Source organism: Colletotrichum jinshuiense, chromosome 2 (assembly GCF_051148585.1).
Source record: "Colletotrichum jinshuiense chromosome 2, complete sequence".
Taxonomy (NCBI): Eukaryota; Fungi; Ascomycota; class Sordariomycetes; order Glomerellales; family Glomerellaceae; genus Colletotrichum; species Colletotrichum jinshuiense.
In genome coordinates this window covers 1652545-1670380 of record NC_139309.1, presented here as the reverse complement: position 1 = coordinate 1670380, position 17836 = coordinate 1652545, and the positions used below count along the sequence as shown (strand labels likewise).

At 49.8% G+C, this 17836-nt stretch overlaps 6 protein-coding genes across 6 annotated transcripts; 4 read left to right on the top strand and 2 right to left on the bottom strand.

The window, feature by feature from the left end:
- Window positions 1–2206: 2206 nt before the first annotated feature.
- Window positions 2207–2818, bottom strand: EsH8_II_000455 (uncharacterized protein; the record flags this gene model as incomplete). Its single annotated transcript, XM_083263753.1, has 1 exon — window positions 2207–2818. The coding sequence occupies one exon, from the start codon at window positions 2816–2818 to the stop codon at window positions 2207–2209; it is 612 nt and encodes a 203-aa protein (XP_083121075.1).
- A 955-nt stretch (window positions 2819–3773) lies between these two features.
- Window positions 3774–4898, top strand: EsH8_II_000454 (uncharacterized protein; the record flags this gene model as incomplete). The annotated part of the gene is made up of 2 exons (XM_083263752.1): window positions 3774–4008; window positions 4066–4898. The coding sequence occupies 2 exons, from the start codon at window positions 3774–3776 to the stop codon at window positions 4896–4898; spliced, it is 1068 nt and encodes a 355-aa protein (XP_083121074.1).
- Window positions 4899–5257: 359 nt separating this feature from the next.
- On the bottom strand, window positions 5258–6990 carry EsH8_II_000453 (uncharacterized protein; the record flags this gene model as incomplete). Its single annotated transcript, XM_083263751.1, has 5 exons — window positions 5258–5571; window positions 6012–6103; window positions 6156–6203; window positions 6256–6666; window positions 6731–6990. 5 exons carry the CDS (start codon window positions 6988–6990, stop codon window positions 5258–5260), a joined length of 1125 nt encoding a protein of 374 aa, XP_083121073.1.
- A 1388-nt stretch (window positions 6991–8378) lies between these two features.
- EsH8_II_000452 (uncharacterized protein) lies at window positions 8379–9570 on the top strand (the record flags this gene model as incomplete). The annotated part of the gene is made up of 2 exons (XM_083263750.1): window positions 8379–8614; window positions 8673–9570. The coding sequence occupies 2 exons, from the start codon at window positions 8379–8381 to the stop codon at window positions 9568–9570; spliced, it is 1134 nt and encodes a 377-aa protein (XP_083121072.1).
- An 865-nt stretch (window positions 9571–10435) lies between these two features.
- EsH8_II_000451 (uncharacterized protein) lies at window positions 10436–13267 on the top strand (the record flags this gene model as incomplete). Its single annotated transcript, XM_083263749.1, has 5 exons — window positions 10436–10573; window positions 10627–10674; window positions 10788–11754; window positions 11813–12489; window positions 12566–13267. 5 exons carry the CDS (start codon window positions 10436–10438, stop codon window positions 13265–13267), a joined length of 2532 nt encoding a protein of 843 aa, XP_083121071.1.
- Window positions 13268–13901: 634 nt separating this feature from the next.
- EsH8_II_000450 (LLM class flavin-dependent oxidoreductase) lies at window positions 13902–16266 on the top strand (the record flags this gene model as incomplete). Its single annotated transcript, XM_083263748.1, has 2 exons — window positions 13902–15079; window positions 15822–16266. 2 exons carry the CDS (start codon window positions 13902–13904, stop codon window positions 16264–16266), a joined length of 1623 nt encoding a protein of 540 aa, XP_083121070.1.
- Window positions 16267–17836: the final 1570 nt, after the last annotated feature.

The following is a 17836-nucleotide window of genomic DNA, read 5'->3' as shown; positions in this document are numbered from 1 at the left end:
TTACCGTTGCCACCTCGACAACAAATTTCCATTTCCCTTGTCCCGCATTAATGCTGCCTATTTTGCAAGAGCTTTCAAATAACTTCTTGAAAACCACTCGCTCTCAGAGAGAAAAGGAACAGCTTCCAACATCATAAAGAAAATCCTCGATATTTCACATACTGTTTATACCCAACCCGTTTCAGAGACTTTATCAGAGGCTAGCCTAATTATCGCCAATGTATGTATTTCCTAGAGCTTCCCTTGAGCCTTAAACTTATATATCAGTATAGAGAACTACAAGGATGGCTAAATGCACCAAAAGTAACTGCGAGGGGGCTGTCGGGGCGCACTGCGGCTTTGTTTGCAAGTCACACTGCAACAAAACTCACTGTGTAGCTAAATCTTGCGACAAACATGTCAGTACCACTTGGTGTGGCAACCTCTGTCTGTCTCACTGTAAGAGCAGTCATTGCGATGATTGCCGAAGACATTTTGTGGTTTGCAATTATTGCGGACGATGTGTAAAATGTTGTGACAACTGTTGGAAATAGCCGATTAAAATTCGGTAGGTAGCAATTAGTCTTTGCTACTTAGTGGAGATGAAGGAAAGTAGTTAGCAAAGTGATATAATGATACTACCGTAGTGTTCAAAACATCAATATATATATAGTCTACTTAGTAAACACAACATAATCGTCTTGTACGATATTAAAGTTAAAGAATCTAAAAAAATCCGCCAGTGCAGATAAGTATGCCGGCGATGCTGTCAACATTGTTCATAAGGGACCACATGGCCACGCTACGCGCATTACGCCAATTGCACAAATTTTTCCTGTTACATTAAGCATTTAAGACAGGAAAGAATTTATTCCGCTGACAAAAGCGAGGTTCAAGTCAGCGGTGCTGGCCGTAGACAGGGTGAGGTGGCTGACGGCCACGCGCGCTCTCACAAGAGTGTTGATAACAACATGGCCATTCTCGGCATTGTTAATGTGGGCCTTTCTGAGCGGTTAGTGATCTAGCTAACGGCAGTGGCACCCGGCGCAGTGCCCCAACCAGCAGACCATTCCACAGTTTCTTTTCGAATGTCGGTTTGTTGCTGGTCTCATGTAGCGTGTATGTAGGCCCACTCGAGCTGAGGGAAGAATACGCTCCCAGGCATGGCGCCTTTTCGGGATCCATCAAGAAGCCTGTGGGCGAATGTAACATCCAGCGTTTCTAGGGCAGCATTATGCAAAAGCCCGCCCATATGCTGAAGCAAGGTTGTCATAACGACCAATGATGTGTTAATGCGGCAAAATGATCTTCGTAGCCAGAGAAGCCGCTCAAATTCTTTTTCTTTTTCTTTTTCTAGCGTTGCGGTTTCAGCGCCTGTGTATCACAAAACAGCCCCGAGAGCAGCGGAGACAGCAGCATCGGGAATTCGAGGGAACATTTGTGCAACATGTAATTTTTCAACATGTGCATGATTTAAGAGTTGAATTGAAGCGATGGATTGATTACCCATACATACTCTCAGGATTCACGTTGAACATTGAGACTTATGGGCAGGGCACCAGGTGCTTGTCTACACACCTCGTCGCCTGCTGAACGATGTTGGTACATAATTGACCTGCAAACTCTCCAAATCTGGCTCTTATGGATTTTTCAATATTGGATAAAGCCAGAGAATGACATTTCTTTACGCGTATTTGTGCTGACGTCGTTAAGCAGACGATGAGATATGGGTACTTTATCTTAATCCTGAAAGTACAAAACGTCCAGTGCTACCAAGAAATTGCAGGTACATAAATGGATCCTGGTACAGGGGGTACGCCCGTAACGGGGTTTCGATCCGATGTTCTTTCATTCCGAATCGGATGTTCAACAGCAACTCGTTTTAACGATGGATCAGTTGAAGTACAGCAGAATGGGTACTTCCGTGTAGCTCTTCCAAGGCAGACCCCATGCAATTTTTCTGCAACTCCGTGATGATGTGGCATTGTCATCTCGAAGACAAATTCTGCGAACATGCCTTGATTAGGGCTGAGCTACCCTCGCAAAGTTGAAGTTCCTCCTGTGGCAATCACCAACACTGACCATTATTTTGCATCAACGATTGATCACCATTTTGGTGGGAAACCAGAAGTCTTTACCTTACGCTAAAGTAACACAGCACTAGACTGGGCAGAACTTCCCCCTTACGTGAACCTCTTGACTAAGGCATTGCCAAATAGATAACCCTTCAATTTCCAACTTCAATAGTCTCGGTTTCCCAATCTCCCTGCAATGATCCTGGACCAGCTCCGATGGATTGCAGCTTCTCGGGCTTTTGCAACAGCTCCTCTGTAGTTAGCCCTGGCCACACAGCCATCCATCTTCCCTTCAGCGCCACCTTCGCCTTGCCCGCCTTCCATACATCCTCCGGCACCCTTGGCTCGCGCAGTTCGACGACGTTCTCGGCGCTTTCGCCAGGCTGCAGGGTGACCAGCGACTCGGGGCCAGGCGGCATCTTGCGGCCGACCTTGATGGCGTCGATGTGAATAGGCTCGGAGGCTCCAGCCGGCGTGATGGACACCTGGCCTAGGCCGAGGACGATTGGGTCAAGAGGAGAGTTCCATTTGACAATTGTTACAGGGGTGTCAGGATGCGTGTTTTTGACGGATACCGTCACGCTTGGTGGAGAAGAGACGGATTGAGACACGCTCAACTCCAGGTTGGTGAGGAACGACGACGAGTCGGCCATTGTCAAAACCTCAAGAGGGAAATGGAAGTAGAGTGTGACTAGAATGACGGCACCTAGTATCAGGGTGACCGGGGATGTGAGAGGACCACGGTTACGACGCTGAGGAATCATGTATGACGATTGAATCTGAACAAATTCGACTGACTGCCGGCAACAACAAATGTATGAGAATCCCTCTGCAGCGATCAAGTCTTCAATGGCGTGGTGGTAGTGGTGTTCGTGTTTGCCGGCAGAACGACGGGAGATGCTCGTATCCAAGAGAAATACGAGGGTTTTGACGCACGTGTGTATTCCTATTAAAAAGCTCGCAACTTCTGAATTGATTATCGTGAACTTTGGTGCTGGTTTAGGCAGGTGGCAGACTAATTAGGTAACGAAGGTTTGTTGAACATTAATCTGGACGGGGCGTGATGTGGGCGGGGAACACGGACGCTATGTATGAGAATTGTAGTGCCGAGATTAGCTAATGCTGATGATGGGGTGGCTAGAATCGCCCTTAATCAAAACGTGGCGTTGCCAAGCCGGCTAAGCCTGCCAAGCCTGGAGCACGGCATTGTGGTTGGTGGTAGACGGCAGTGAAAATAATCAGCGAACCAGGAGCCGAAACGGCCCACTACTCTATTTATTCTAAATTCCGAACCTAACACCCCCGACCCTATATGTCGTGCCAATTACGACAGTCAGGGGAACACTACGGGATAATCGTTCCATTTCAAAAGAGGGAGGTGGTAATAGCCTCAATTAGAGTGCTCTGGGATCCGTAACATGACCCGCCTTGGTGAAGATCTGGTCTCTGTTTGGTGGATGGTTTCCAGTTCCCTGCCTTTCTCGATTCTCGGTCTCGGCTTCACACCCCCATTTTGACAAACTAGTTAATTCTCCGTTGCAAAAATGGGCCTGGCCTAGACTTGGTTTCTTGATTTTCGTATCGTTACGCAAATATTGCTACTTTTATAGGCGAAGGTTGCCCTCACCGAATGAACCTTCCATAGCTCATATCGTGAACCCATCAACTTCCATTCTTTCCACTCCAACTACATTCATTCTTTTGCATTCCGTATTCACAATGAAGGCTGCCACCGTCGTCTCCTGCCTTGCGGCTCTCGCCAACGGTGCCGCCATCAACCTTGGCAAGCGGGCTGGACCCCTCGATGTCAAGGTCGAGCAGGTCGGCAACAGCGAGTTGAAGGCCAGCATTACCAACACTGGCAGCACGCCGCTGAGGGTGCTCAAGGCTGGTTCTATTCTTGACGGATCGCCCGTTGAGAAAGCCCAGTTCTCCACGGCTTCGGTAGATGGCGGTAAGTGAAACGGAGCGCTTTTGATATCGTCTAAACATTATCTAACAAACTGAATAGTCAGCAAGGTCGCCTTCACCGGTGTCCGCGTCTACGTCCACGATGCCAATCTTCCCGATACCGCTTTCCAGACCATCGCTGCCGGCGAGGTTGTCGAGGTCCAGTGGGACGCCGCCACGGTCCACGACCTCAGCAGCGGTGGCAACTACAACATCTCCAGCACTGGATCCCTCCGCTATGCCGAGGAGGGAAGCAACAAGATCGTCGGTCAGGTCGTCTTTGACTCCGGCGTCCTCGAAGCCGAGATCGACGGTGTCCAGGCCGCTTCCGTCCACGCTGCCTTCCACCAGGGCCTGGCCGAGAAGCGCGCGACCATCAAGAGCGACTGCACCGGAACCAAGAAGACCGCCGTTACCGCCGCCCTCGCCAAGGCCAAGAGCTACGCCACCGCTGCTCAGACCGCCGCCAATGCTGGCACTCGCGTTTCGCAGTACTTCAAATCATCCTCGGCGAGCACCAAGAGCACTGTCGCCGGTGTATTCGGCAAGGCTGCCACTCTCTTCGGCAGCACGACGAGCGGAGTTCCTCTTTACTGCTCTGACGTCGGCAACTTCTGCAGCGATGGTGTCGTTGCATACGCCCAGCCTGGCAGTGATGAATACATCGTCGTCTGCGACTACTTCTTCCAGTTCCCCGCCTCTACCAGCAGCTGCCACGAAACCGACCAGCCCTACGTCCTGGTCCACGAGTCCAGCCACTTGACTGGAATCGGTAACACTGATGATGTGTGCTACGGTTATGAGGGATGTGTTGACAGCCTCACCACTGCGCAGGCACTTAACAACGCTGACACCTTCGCCATGTACTCCAGTGGCATTCAGACCAATTGTTAAGACGAGACAGGAATGGTTGAATCAGCCATTATGTAAAATTTCTTTGTATATTATAGGTACATATGAAAGTATATAAATCCGTCTGTGACTTAATATCAAGACCGCTCGTGGTGCTAGTAAGGCAGGCCCAGGACAAGCTAGATTTTATGAACAACAGGTGATCAACAAGGCATACATTCCATATCGCCGACTCCGCTCGATCAACGAACGCTCCAATGTCGTAGAGCGGGAAACTTCGCCATTTGTGTTCCACCTCATCATATACTAGTAATATGCATGTATCGTATCAAAGAAATTGATCTAACACTACATCAAATGCAAGTGATCAAAGACCATTTCTCTACCGCAGGTCAAACGCTTCATATCACCTGTCGAGTGGCTCCGCTACCCATACCCGCCGCTTCAGTGTCGCTTTTGGGATGACGGCCTTTCGCCTCTCTTCTGCTCAGAAAGAGAATTAGGAAGATAACGAAGAACTGCAAAACAGTCGTTGCAAGACTGCTCTTGAACCCGACAATCCATCTTGGCGCACCGGTAGCAGGGAAAAGCCCGACCTGGGCCCCTGCCATTATACCTTGGCCGATGGCATTCATGCTTGCCGTGACGACAGCTCGCTCTTCCGCATCATTTGCCATGATAACGGTCGCCCAGCCCATTGACATTGGAGACATTGCTGAGTCGGCAGGGTTAGAAGCCAGTGTGATAAGGGGCGCTAGAAAGACTCACGAGCCATGAATCCTTGCAGCATGAAAGCCGCCAACCGACCACTTTCGCCAACGTTCCATACATTTAGCAAGATCATACCAATGAAAACAGGTATTGTCGTTAGGAACGCCGGAATCCAGAATTCTCCTAGTTTGTCTGCCGTCACTCCAGCAACCAAGGCGCTCACAATCATGATTGCCGAGGTGATTGTTGGTAAGGTGTTAACCTGAACGATAGAATAGAGTTTGGGGCTATTTGCTCGCAGATAAAGTGAAAAGGGTTGGCCTCCAGGAAGAATATTCAAGTCCAATATTGTCCAGAGAACAACAAAAGCATAGAAGTGCCAACGACCCAGCACGCGCCTGAATATGCTTGTTGATAGCTGAAGTTGAGGAGGTGCACTCAAACCTTCAACTCGCCTCCGAGCGATAGCATGCTCGTTTTCGCTAAGGGCCCAGGGCTTCTTGCGGGATGGAATATCGGGGAAGAAAGTATAGCCGCTAATTTAAAGGTTAGTCATGCATTCTAATAGTGATAGAGTAGTGAACTTACAAAAAGGCGATGCCGATCGTAATGATTCCGTCGATGATGAAAAGCCATCTAAGATAAGTGTCAGTCATTTGAACTTTGCGAAACAAGTTAGTACACTGACCTCCATCCGGACATGCCATGGACGCCACTCAGATTAGTGTATGCAGCCGCCTGGAGATAGCCAGCAAACATTGTACCTGCCGGGCTCGAAATAAAGAAGAGGGCAACTCGTCTTGCAACTTCAGTTGGCTTATACCAAGAACCAATAACGTAGATGGTACCGGTGAAAGAACAACACTCAAAGAGTCCGACGAAGAACCGCATGGCGTAAATAGCCTCGACGTTCCGGACGAATGCAAGCCCTAATGTTGCTAAACCCCAGCCAAGCTCAAGGGAGGGAAGCACGATGTTTGCAGGGTATCTGGTCAAGAAATAGCAAGCCGGGATCATGGCGCCACAGTAGGACGCCCAGAATGTAGCGGTGATGTAGTTGAGCTCGTCTCCCCACATACCAATCTCTTCCCTCATCCCACTAAATCAGCGAGAGTTAGATATCCATTGTTGACTTTACCAGATGTCCTTTGCGCTATGCTCACCTCACGTAGGCGTTGGTAAGAGACTGCTGGTCCAGATACTTGGTGAAAAACGACAGGCAACCGAAGACAAGGATACTGAGGTCAAGTTTCAACACCACAAGTTTCTCCGAACTTGGCATATCCGAAGGATACCATCCCACCAGAGTCATAAACTTAATCCATAAGTTATCCTTAACCGCTGGTGGGTCTCCGTGTTCACTCTCTTGTGGCGTGTCTTCTGGTTCCAACGACGCAGCTGATATTTCTTTGTCTGAAGCCATTTTCGACACTGCGTTGACAAAAAGTGTTTGCAAGACTAAGAATAGCTAGCCGTACTCTCTCGGCCGTCTGAATCGACTTTTAATAGATGGCGGCAGTGGGCGGTAAAACCGTAGATTTACCGATCTTTCAATGGCACCACTGTTACCCAGTAATCACGTCAACAAGTTCTAATATGGCGGGAAGCTTGGCTAGCCGGCCTCGGAACCAACTACCAGAATCTCCAATACGAAGTCTATGACCCGACCACATGTTCGGAGAAATGCCGATACTGTAATTCTGCATTTCCTTGCCTGTGCAGGATTGTGCTAGGCTTTCGGGCGCCCGCCGATCCGGTTTATTGCCAGATCCTTGCATATGCAGCTGAGAAGGAGGGGCCACTTGAGCAAGCCATACATACCAATCCTATGGCTCAATTTAGTTGACCCAATGCTGTCCCCCTCTTCCAGTCGGAGCCTTTGGGAGCCAGTCAGATCGCTGGGTTGGTACCCAAGTCTCTATTTTGCATGTGTCGCATGGCGAAAAGAGATAAAAAAAACCGGGGGTATGGTGCAAGAGGGGGGTAAGGGGAGCTGTAGGATTTTAGATCTAGTACGAGTTATATACCCGTACCTAAGTCCGTAGATAAGAAGAAACTTATGGGTTTGCTGGGTCACAATTGGGTCTTGACCATTGAGCTGGAATGATGTTCCGCATGAAGACTCTTGCACAATGGGCGTCCACAATTACGCCATCGGGTGGTATCGTTTGAGTGAATCATGCATTATACCCGGCCGGCATCGTGTAGTTTAGATATTTCTATGTATATCTGTATCATTTGGTGTTTGAACTCGGCAGATTTTCGAAAATTCCGCCAACAACTCTTGAAAAATGTCTTCGTCCTCAACTAATACGGAGCAAGTCGCTTCTGCTGATCCGAGTCCTTTACGCAAGCCGAAAAGAACCATATTTCTTAATGCATTCGACTTTTTTGGGCCAGGCATGCTCTCGCCTGGTCAATGGAAGGTAGGAAAACGAACTCGCCCCGTCCGTGATTGATAACTGACGACGGGGGAAATTAGAACCCTGCAGACAAAGGACTACAAAAGTTCGACATCTCATTTTGGATTGAGTATGCTAGGCTCCTGGAGCGAGGAGGGTTTTTTGCACTTTTCCTTGCGGATACTCTTGGTATTTAGCCTCAACTCTTGAAGTTTATAAAGTGTATCGGACTACAAATTCTAATTACTTCCCAGGCGGGTATGACACGTACGGCGGAAGTATAGACGAAACTATCAGAAGAGCTACACAATATCCCGCGTTGGATCCAACTATTGTAAGCACCAATTCGAAACTCACTCGTGAGTCCTTCGGTTGATAACCATTTGTATACGTATAGCCCATTTCAGCAATGGCATCTGTCACCAAGAACCTTGCATTTGCTATCACGAGCTCAACTTCTCACGAGACACCCTTTCTCTTGGCTCGACGGTTCTCAACTCTGGATCACATCACTAATGGTCGTTTCGGATGGAACATTGTCACTGGATGGAAAAAGTCTGCTTTCCAGGCAATTGGGTTAGACGATGCAATTGAGCATGATCAGCGATATGAAAGGGCTGATGAGTATCTCCGACTACTCTACAAGTAAGGCGTTCTGGGTCAAGGTCAAAGATTCCAAAGTGGCTAATTATAAACGATTTAGGCTTTGGGAAGGCTCGTGGGCAAATGATGCTGTGGTACAAGACATAGAAACCGATACTTACGCAAATCCGGACCGGGTACGGACTATCAAGCATGATGGAAAGTTTTACAAGGTCAACAGCAAGCACATTGTACCACCCTCGCCTCAGCGAACTCCGTTCTTGTTTCAGGCCGGCACTTCAGAAGCCGGTATCCACTTCGCTTCCACTCATGCGGAAGCTGCTTTTGTCGGAGGGACGACACCTGCACAGACTGCTTCAAAGGTGACCAAGCTCCGCGCAGCCTTGGCCGAAAAGGGGCGGGATGCGCAGAACTTCAAAATCTTCATCAGTTTCTGTCCCATTCTTGGGAAAACAGACGAGGAGGCCCAAAACAAGCTTACGGAGTACAAAAAGTACGCCAGCGTTATCGGCGGACTTGTACAAGTAAGCGGCGTTACAGGCATTGACCTATCCAAAGTGCCCCTGGACCATGAGCTGAGCGCCGCGGACAGTGGCCAATCCAAGATTCGAAGCCACTTGGAATCTTTCACAGACAATACGGAAGGCGAGAGCTGGACGGCCCGACGCGTTGCAGAATTTGCTTCAATTGGGGGTCTCGCTCCATTCTCTGTCGGAAGTCCAAAGACTGTGGCTGACGAGATGGAGCGCTGGATTGATGAAGCAGGCGTCGACGGATTCAACATTGTTTCCGTGGTGACCCCCCAAAGCTTTGAGGATGTGGTTGAGTTGCTTGTTCCTGAGCTTCGTAGAAGAGGGCTGTATCCCGAACCGTCGGATGATGATGAAGAGCCACTAACAGCTAGAGAACGCGTTTTTGGAAAGGGCCAGGCGTCGCTTGCTCCTGAGCATCTTGGTAGCACTTACAAGTATGATGTTTACAAGGAGGATACTGCTTGAGTTGCCTATGAGCAGGGTGCAACAATGCGTTTTCATATTTCTTGGTACGTGCAAAGCGGCCTCATACTAGAATTTTGGAGTGGTTTTATAGACAAGGCTTTGCGACCAGGCTGATAAAAGGACGACGTGTCTAACAAAATTGGCGTTATTGAGGGCAATCAAGAGATATGGTCTGGAAAGGCTGTCAGTTTCATAACAGCCAAAGTCTGGATGGGGAGATGGGCCCAATGTCAGTTGCATAGTTGCAACAGGCGCTGAACTCTTACCGCGCATGTTAAACAGCCATTTCAATTCCGTCGTTGTGGTAACATACTCGTTGTGTAACATGATAAAGTCTCAACTTCCCCCGCTCTCACGGCAATTTGAATTCCCGTCGAGAGGGCCTTAGTTTTGCGCCGGGGGTCTAACCGAATGGAGTCAGCGGCATTGGCATTTGCCGTGTCAAGCCAACGACTGGTCCCCGGACTGGAGCGGACGTGGAATTTATGGGGTCCCCGTGGGCTCCGGAACCCTCCGCCCAGGGTTCCGGGTGTTTTGAGTTTAGCCTAAATCCCAAAACCGGGCTGATAGAGTAAACCGTGTCAGGTTTTTGCTTACGCGTGACTACTACACCATGTGCAGTTCCGTCTCGTTTACCGATGATACTCCGAATCGGGCCGTTCGTCCATCGACGGAACAGCCAGACCGGCGCTCCGAATCACGACCGACTTTGCGGGAGACGGATCTAGTGCGAAATCAATTGCATAAAGATACCGGAGCGGCAATCGCGGGTTTGCATATTGAAACCATTTTTATCTATTTTAACTTCCTTTGTCCTCGAGGTTCACCCCGCCCTGGCAAGCTGTTCGGATCCACCAACTTCAAGATGGCGACTGGAAACCCCCCTCTTGACGTCGAAGCGTTAATTCAACGGCTTAGCTGGGATGAGAAAATTGATCTGCTCGCCGGTCAAGGCTCTTTTCGTACCACAGGTCTACCTCACCGAGGCATACCCGATCTCATTGTAAGTGACATTTGACTTAGGCAAGTAGTGCATTCGACTGATCTTGCATCCAGACCTCGGACGGTCCACATGGCATTCGCGGCCGCCGATCATTTTCGAGGGTGAGTAGATTCTATTGATATCGCATTCATAAGCGGTAGTGGCCGGCTAGCGATAGTTGCTGTTCAGATCTCGTATTCCCCGGCGGTCCGATGCTGACAGCAGCTGGATCTAGAACCCGAGCCCCATGCTGCCATCCGCCACCGGCATGGGAGCAACATTTAACGCTGAGCTGATCCACAAGGTCGGCAACCTGCTTGGAGAAGAGGCAAGAGCCAGAGGAGTGCATGTTTTGCTAGCTCCTACGATTTGCCTTCAACGTTCGCCGCTATTCGGTCGAGGATTTGAGGCTTTTGCTGAAGATCCGTATCTGAGCGGTATTCTTGGAGCAGCTTACATCAATGGCGTGCAGGAACGAGGAATTGCGACCAGCGTAAAACATTATGCCGCGCACGATCAGTCGGATAATTCCATTGAAGATAACGTCTGCATGACGCAGCGTACTCTACGTGAAGTTCATCTTCTGCCCTTTCAACTCGTCATGCGCGACTCGGACCCCTGGACCTTTATGACGTCCTACAACAAGATCAACGGAGTACACGTTAGTGAAGACCCTTTACTGCTGAAACAGGTTTTACGCGACGAATGGGGATTCAAGGGACTTGTCATGAGCGATTGGTTCGGCACCTACAGCACTTCTGAAGCCATAAACGCCGGCTTGGACTTGGAGATGCCCGGGCCCACACAATGGAGAGGCAAATGCCTAAGTTTGGCAGTCAATAGTCGAAAGGTTCCGCGCACGACAATTGACGAGGCTGTCAGAAATGTCTTGAACCTTGTGAACAAAGTCACGGACACTCAGTCACCCGGCTACTTCTCAGCTTCCAATACTGCAGAGCAACAGGCGTTGATTCGAAGGTTGGTGTCGGAAAGTATTGTGTTGCTGAAGAATGATCGAAAGACGCTCCCTATAAAGAAAACCGAACAGAAGCGAATCGGTCTGATTGGAGATCATGTCAAAAACCCAGCATTGAGCGGCGGTGGCAGTGCAGAAGTTGAACCGTACTATTCGGTGACTCCCTACGATGCTATCGTTGAAGAAGTTGGAAAAGAAAACATATCTTACGCTCTTGGATGCCATTGTAAGCTTATCCACCCTGGAGAACTATCCTATGTTCAGCCCGCTGACCTCAATCGCAGCTTTCAGGTTTAGTCCGCTTCTGAAAAACCTGGCGCCACTGAATCCACAACATGAAGGCTTCGGATGGTCTGTTGAGATTTTTGGAGAGAACCCAGACGAAAACCCCGAAACCGAAGTCTTAGTCACAGCACACGCCGAGAAAGAGTTGATCGACGTGCCCGAGAGCTTCCATGCATCACTACCGAAGAAGTTCTACGCCAGAGCTCGGGCAACCTACACGCCATCGACTTCAGGCCCCTTCCGATTTGGCTTCAGCACGTCAGGAAAAGGTAAACTGAAGATTAACGGAGAAGAAGTAGTCGACTTGTGGACCGAGCAACCGGTGAAAACAGGACCTACGCCATGTTTCAACAGGCTGTCCATGGAGAAGTTCTGTGACACGGAGCTCACTGAGGGTCAACCAATCAACCTTGAAGTTGTCCAGGTTAATGAAGACCTTTCTGGAGGAGTCGGAACCGCTTTGACACTTGCCGGGCGCGTGGGCGGTTTTGAGATCATCGACGAAGACTTGGCCATCAAAGAAGCCGCACAGCTAGCGAAGAGTGTCGATGTTCCTATTGTTGTCACCGGCCTTTCCTCGGATTTTGAATACGAGGGAGCCGATCGTAAGCATCTGAGACTCCCCGGCCGTGTCGATGACTTGATTCAAGCTGTTCTCGAAGCGAATCCAAATGCCGTAAGTGCTTCTGTCCCTTTTGCCAGCGTAAGCTACACCGTTCAGAGACCGAATTACTGACGGGACAACTCAATAGGTTATTGTCACCCAATCAGGTTGTCCGATCGAGATGCCTTGGGAATCAAAGGCTGCCACTTTGGTCCACGCTTGGTTTGGCGGACAGGAAGTTGGGCATGGCCTCGCGGACGTTCTCTTTGGCAAGGCAAACCCATCTGGCAGATTGTCACAAACGTTCCCCAAGTCCATCAAGCATACACCCGCGTATCTAAACTTCTCGAAAGCCGATTACGACATTGTGTACGGCGAGGGAGTCTTTATCGGCCACCGGTACTACGAGTCTGTGGATCGGGATCCGCTTTTTTACTTCGGGCAAGGCCTCTCCTATTCGACTTTCGAATATTCGCAACTCCAGGTGCCTAGAGTTTTCCAATCATCCGCAGAACACAAGATGGAAATATCAGTCAACCTGGAGAATAAGGGCCCGTATGATGGTGCAGAGGTCATTCAAGTATATGTTCACGATCCGGAGAGTACCCTTCAAAGACCAATTAGAGAGTTGAAGGCGTTTACCAAAGTCTTCCTGGCTGTCGGCGAAACCAAGACGGTGGAATTAGTCCTTGACAAGTACTCGCTCTCATACTGGTCGCAAGAAAGGTCGCAATGGATAGCAGAGGCGGGAGAGTATGTCGTCATTGTTGCCTCGAGCTCCAAACCACAGGATGAGATTCTCAGAGCCAGCTTCGAGCTACCAGAGACGTTCTTTTGGGGAGGTGTCTGATCGCTTTAACACACCACGAGGAGCATATCAGTCACTGGTGAAACCCTGTTTCTTTTTATTCTCTTTACAGGATGTCGTTGTATTATGGCCCAGATAGAAGGTGAATGAAAGAGATGGAGCTTTAGAATATGTAAACATTGCTAGTTGACTTTGAGAAATTCAACTTGACTTTGATTTCTAAATACATCAATTGTCAGAGCTATGTAGGCGATAAGTTTGGATAGACACACTACTCTCATCGTATTGACAATGTTAGCTGTTTCGCAGCTAGTTGACATGGTTTCCACTTGTCGCAGGTCAAACGAATTGCCTAATAGATAACATAGTGATTTGACGCAATTGGGCACAATATTACCTGATATTGTACTCCAAAACCAAAGAAGGTTGTCTCGGAGTTTTGTAACAGGTACAACTGCCGATGGCGTGCTAAATGTCAGCCGATGGCGGAGATAATCGGTTTTGATAAGACACACCAACAGCTGCAGGGTGCGATCTCGACATTGCTCCTCAATTGCGCGTCATCTGCGACTTACATAACCTGCGCATCTCATGTAAATCCAAATATCATGGGAACCCCGCACCTCACTTTGGAGGCCGTTTTCTAACTTGAAGAAACGCGCCAAATTCCCTCATCATGTCTGCTACTTCTGTACGTGAAGGCGGTCCAACCCTCAAGGGGCCATTTGACTTTGAAGACAGCCCGCTGAGCCGGGCGTCACGCCAGCCGTTGCTCCTTGGCCTGTTCCTCAATCTCCAGGATATCAACTTCTCCACTCAGCCTACAACAAACAGCTGGACGTTCGACTACAATGTTGAGCTTGTCCGCAGGGCCGAGGAGCTAGGCTTCGAGCTTGCTTTCAGCCGCACCCAATGGCTGCCAAAGGGCGGCTACGACGGCGAAGCCTCTCTTGATGCTTTCGTCGCGCTCGGTGCTATGGCCGCAGTCACCAAGTCCATTCTCCTCATATCGACAATGCATGTCCTCTACGGCCCGCTTCATCCTCTTCATATCGCAAAATACGGCGCTACGTTGGACCATATCGCCAAGGGCCGATGGGGCATCAACGTCGTCACAGGACACAGGGCCATAGAACACGAGATGTTCGGCTGGCAGCGCATCGAGCATGACAAGCGGTATCAAATGGCCGGCGAGCTATTCGATGTGGTTAATAGCCTCTGGGGTGAGACTGAGAATATCTCCTACAAGGGCAAAGTGTCGCCATGGCAACTGGAGAATGCCTGGATCACGCCCAAGCCGCAGTACGGCAGACCCATACTCGTCAACGCCACTGGCTCGCCTGCCGGTATCGAGTTTGCGGCGCAATATTCTGATCTGATCTTCATCACCTCACCTGGTACAGCAAACATTGAGAGCGCGCTGGAGACGCTACCAGACCACATCGCCACAATCCGGGAGGTCGTCAGAGCCAAGGGCCGCACGGTTAAGATCATCATCAACCCAATCATCGTCTCTCGAGACACACCCGAAGAGGCCTGGTCATACGCACAGAGCATCTCAGAGGGGAGCAGGATCCAGGCGGGGACCAAAAAGTTTGGCACAGCAAACGGGGCCTACGACAGTGATGCTCATGCCTGGCGCGGGCGCAAGGATGCGAAGGAGAAGAAGGGGTTGAACCTCGGCGGCAACATTGAAATCATTGGGTCGCCGGAGCAGGTGGTTGAGCAGCTGGACGCCTTGCACAAGATCGGCATTGATGGCGTTCAGATCAACTTTTATGACTTTGCTCCGGATCTGGAATATTTTGGCCAGAAGATTCTGCCGCTGTTGAAAGATGCCGGGCTCCGAGTGGAGTAAGAGCTGGATAACATTAAAACGTTTTGAGATATAGTTGATAGGGTACATGATCTATATCGGAATCATTCTATACAACACTGCAAAACAGTCCTAGGTTTCCGCTCATCAAAATGATCGAGATTCTCCGGGTATGCATCCGTTTGAATAACAGCGGAGATTCAACAAATACTATGGAGGATTGGTGCTAAGACTCTTGAGGCCGTTCAAGTAGTAGCTGTGTTGAGTTCACTGCCGTTCATATATGCCATTCAAGTCTTTCCTCGTGAGTCTTGCCTCGGCTGGGCCCATGGCATTGACCACAGGTTGATTTCGAGACGTCAAAATGTGTTTGCACTTCATATATCGTGGCCGCCAACGGTGTGGATCATTACAACTAGTATTATTCCCGAGTAGGTTATACCAATAGGAGGGAAGTGTCTATAGAAAATAAATATGCTATGAGAACCCCATTGATTCTCGGTATTTTGGCGGCGGGCTGAGCGGCGTCGGACAGTCCATGTCAATAACCTCCTCGCTGACTCCAAAGTAGGAGGCATCGTCGTCGGAATCCCTCTCTGTCAGAGCTAGGCTCATGCGTCCCCGGCTACTCAACCTCCTACCCAGCGCTATGCTTCCAATCCCAAGACTTCCATTGCTGCATACACTGCTCCTGAAACTGTTTCTATGGCGCTGGAAAATTCCACTCTCCACAGTACCAGAGCTTTCCCTCCGACTTTCGACCACCTCCACAGCTGGTAGCGGCGTGGCCATGAAAGGCGGCTCCGGCTCCGGCTCTTGCTTCGGTTCCTGTTCTGACTCCGACGCTGGATCCAGCACTATCTCTGGCTCCAATTCTAGCTCTGTCTCCGGCTCTAGCTCTAGCTCCGGTTCCGGTTCTGGCTTCGGCTCCGGCTCCGCCATCGATAGCGGTATCGACGTTCGCATCGACATTGGCAAAGACAACCGCATCGGCAGAGACAAACGCATAGACAACCGCATCGACTTTCGCATCGACTTCGGCGTCGACATTGGCGACACCGGCACTGTTTCAATGTCATCGGGTCCGCCGATGGTTGAGGGCTCGCTCCGTTGGCGACTACGATTCCAAAAGAAGCTGGAGTGGCGCTTCTTCGTGGGGGTTTCTGATGCACAGCTTATGGACGAAGATAGCCTATCGTTGTTGCTTTGCATAATAGGTCGATGATGGGGGCTGCTATAGTTGCTTCCAGAAAAGGAGTTCCCGCCGGGCAGGTAGTTGGATCGCTGGATCAAGGGACGCAGGGTTGGGATGCAGCAGCAGATGACTGCGCTAGAGACCTCAGCCATGGTCCACAGAATGCTGGGGATACCTTTATAGGTCTGATCGATTGTGTCAAAAGAGGCTGGGAGCTGGGAGATTCGGATGATGGATATCGCACAGGTGCTAATATGGGACCGGTTTTAGCTTGACGATCGAACTTATGGTCTACTTTGTGCCGCAGGATGCAGGATATATGAGAAGGGATTAGAGAATGACCTACAAGAAACCCAGAGCAAAACTGGCAATCAAAGCTAACTTCTGCGGCCTCCGAAGTTTGAGTAGGTTCAGAAGCGGCAATGGTAAGATGAGGATTAAAATGTCAGTAACCAGATGTACGACTGCATTGGTGAGCCACCATCCCAAAATGTTGATCGAGGTGTTCCAAAAGTTGTTGGTGAAAATCAGGCCGTATGTGACGCCTGCAGAAACAAGCAGTGAGAGGCCGAACAGTAGGAGAAACGCAATCCCCAATTTGCAGAGGAGTTCAACCCGGGGAAGAGGGAAGACTCGACGGTACTGGAGCAGAAAAGCGATTTTGACGCTGATGAAGGCTACGTGGTAAATGATGATGATGGTCACACCAAGCTGGATGTTGGAGTCAGTGTCCAAAAAACGCAGCGGCACAAGGGGTAATAGTAGTAGTACCTTTTGCCCTGCCGTGAGAGTTGGAACCGGTATCGTCCAGATGTGTTTTCCGAGACCGAACTTCGTGGCTTTTACATCACCAAATTAGCTCTTCTTATTTCGAATGGCCTAATGGTGAGTAGACGTGTTTGATTTCTTACCCAGACACATAAGAGCTCCGTGGATAAGCACGGCTATGGCAGAAAACACAAGCACCGTATCGTCCGCCCCCCATTTTTTGATGAGAAAGCCTCTGACGTAGACCCGTAAAGCAACAAACACCGTCGTGACCACCAAAATTGGAATGGAAATGCCGATAAAAAGGTTGCCGAGATCTTCACCCGGCTTCGAGGGGGGCAAATCCCCGGGCCCACCCAGCGTCACGTCGCTGCTGTTGGACGAGTCCATGCCCGGTCTTTTTTCCCTTTTCCTTTTCCTCTTCTTCGTATTCTTCCTTTGGCAAAGGTCAGATCAGTAATGATGTGACAGTCGTGTTCTGGCGCATCGGGGGCTCTGATGCCGTCTTTGGGGTGACGAGCTGCCCAAGTTGGTTCGTTTGGTTCGGTCCACGATCCACGACAAGGCCACGGTTACACACCCACGTCGTTGATTCGATTCCAAGCTTTGGTGAAGAATAAACCCCAAATGGTGTGACAAAAGAAGAGAATTATTAAAATGATACTGGAAAACAATAAGAGCGAACGGGGAAGAGAAGAAAACGGAAAGCAGGAGGGTTCAAAGGAGGACACAGCAGATATAACGAGGCAACGCGCTACGATCAGGTGCGGTTAGAGTTGACGCTACCAGTCATCTTGACATGCGTTCGGTGATATGTCTCAGGGGCCGAGTA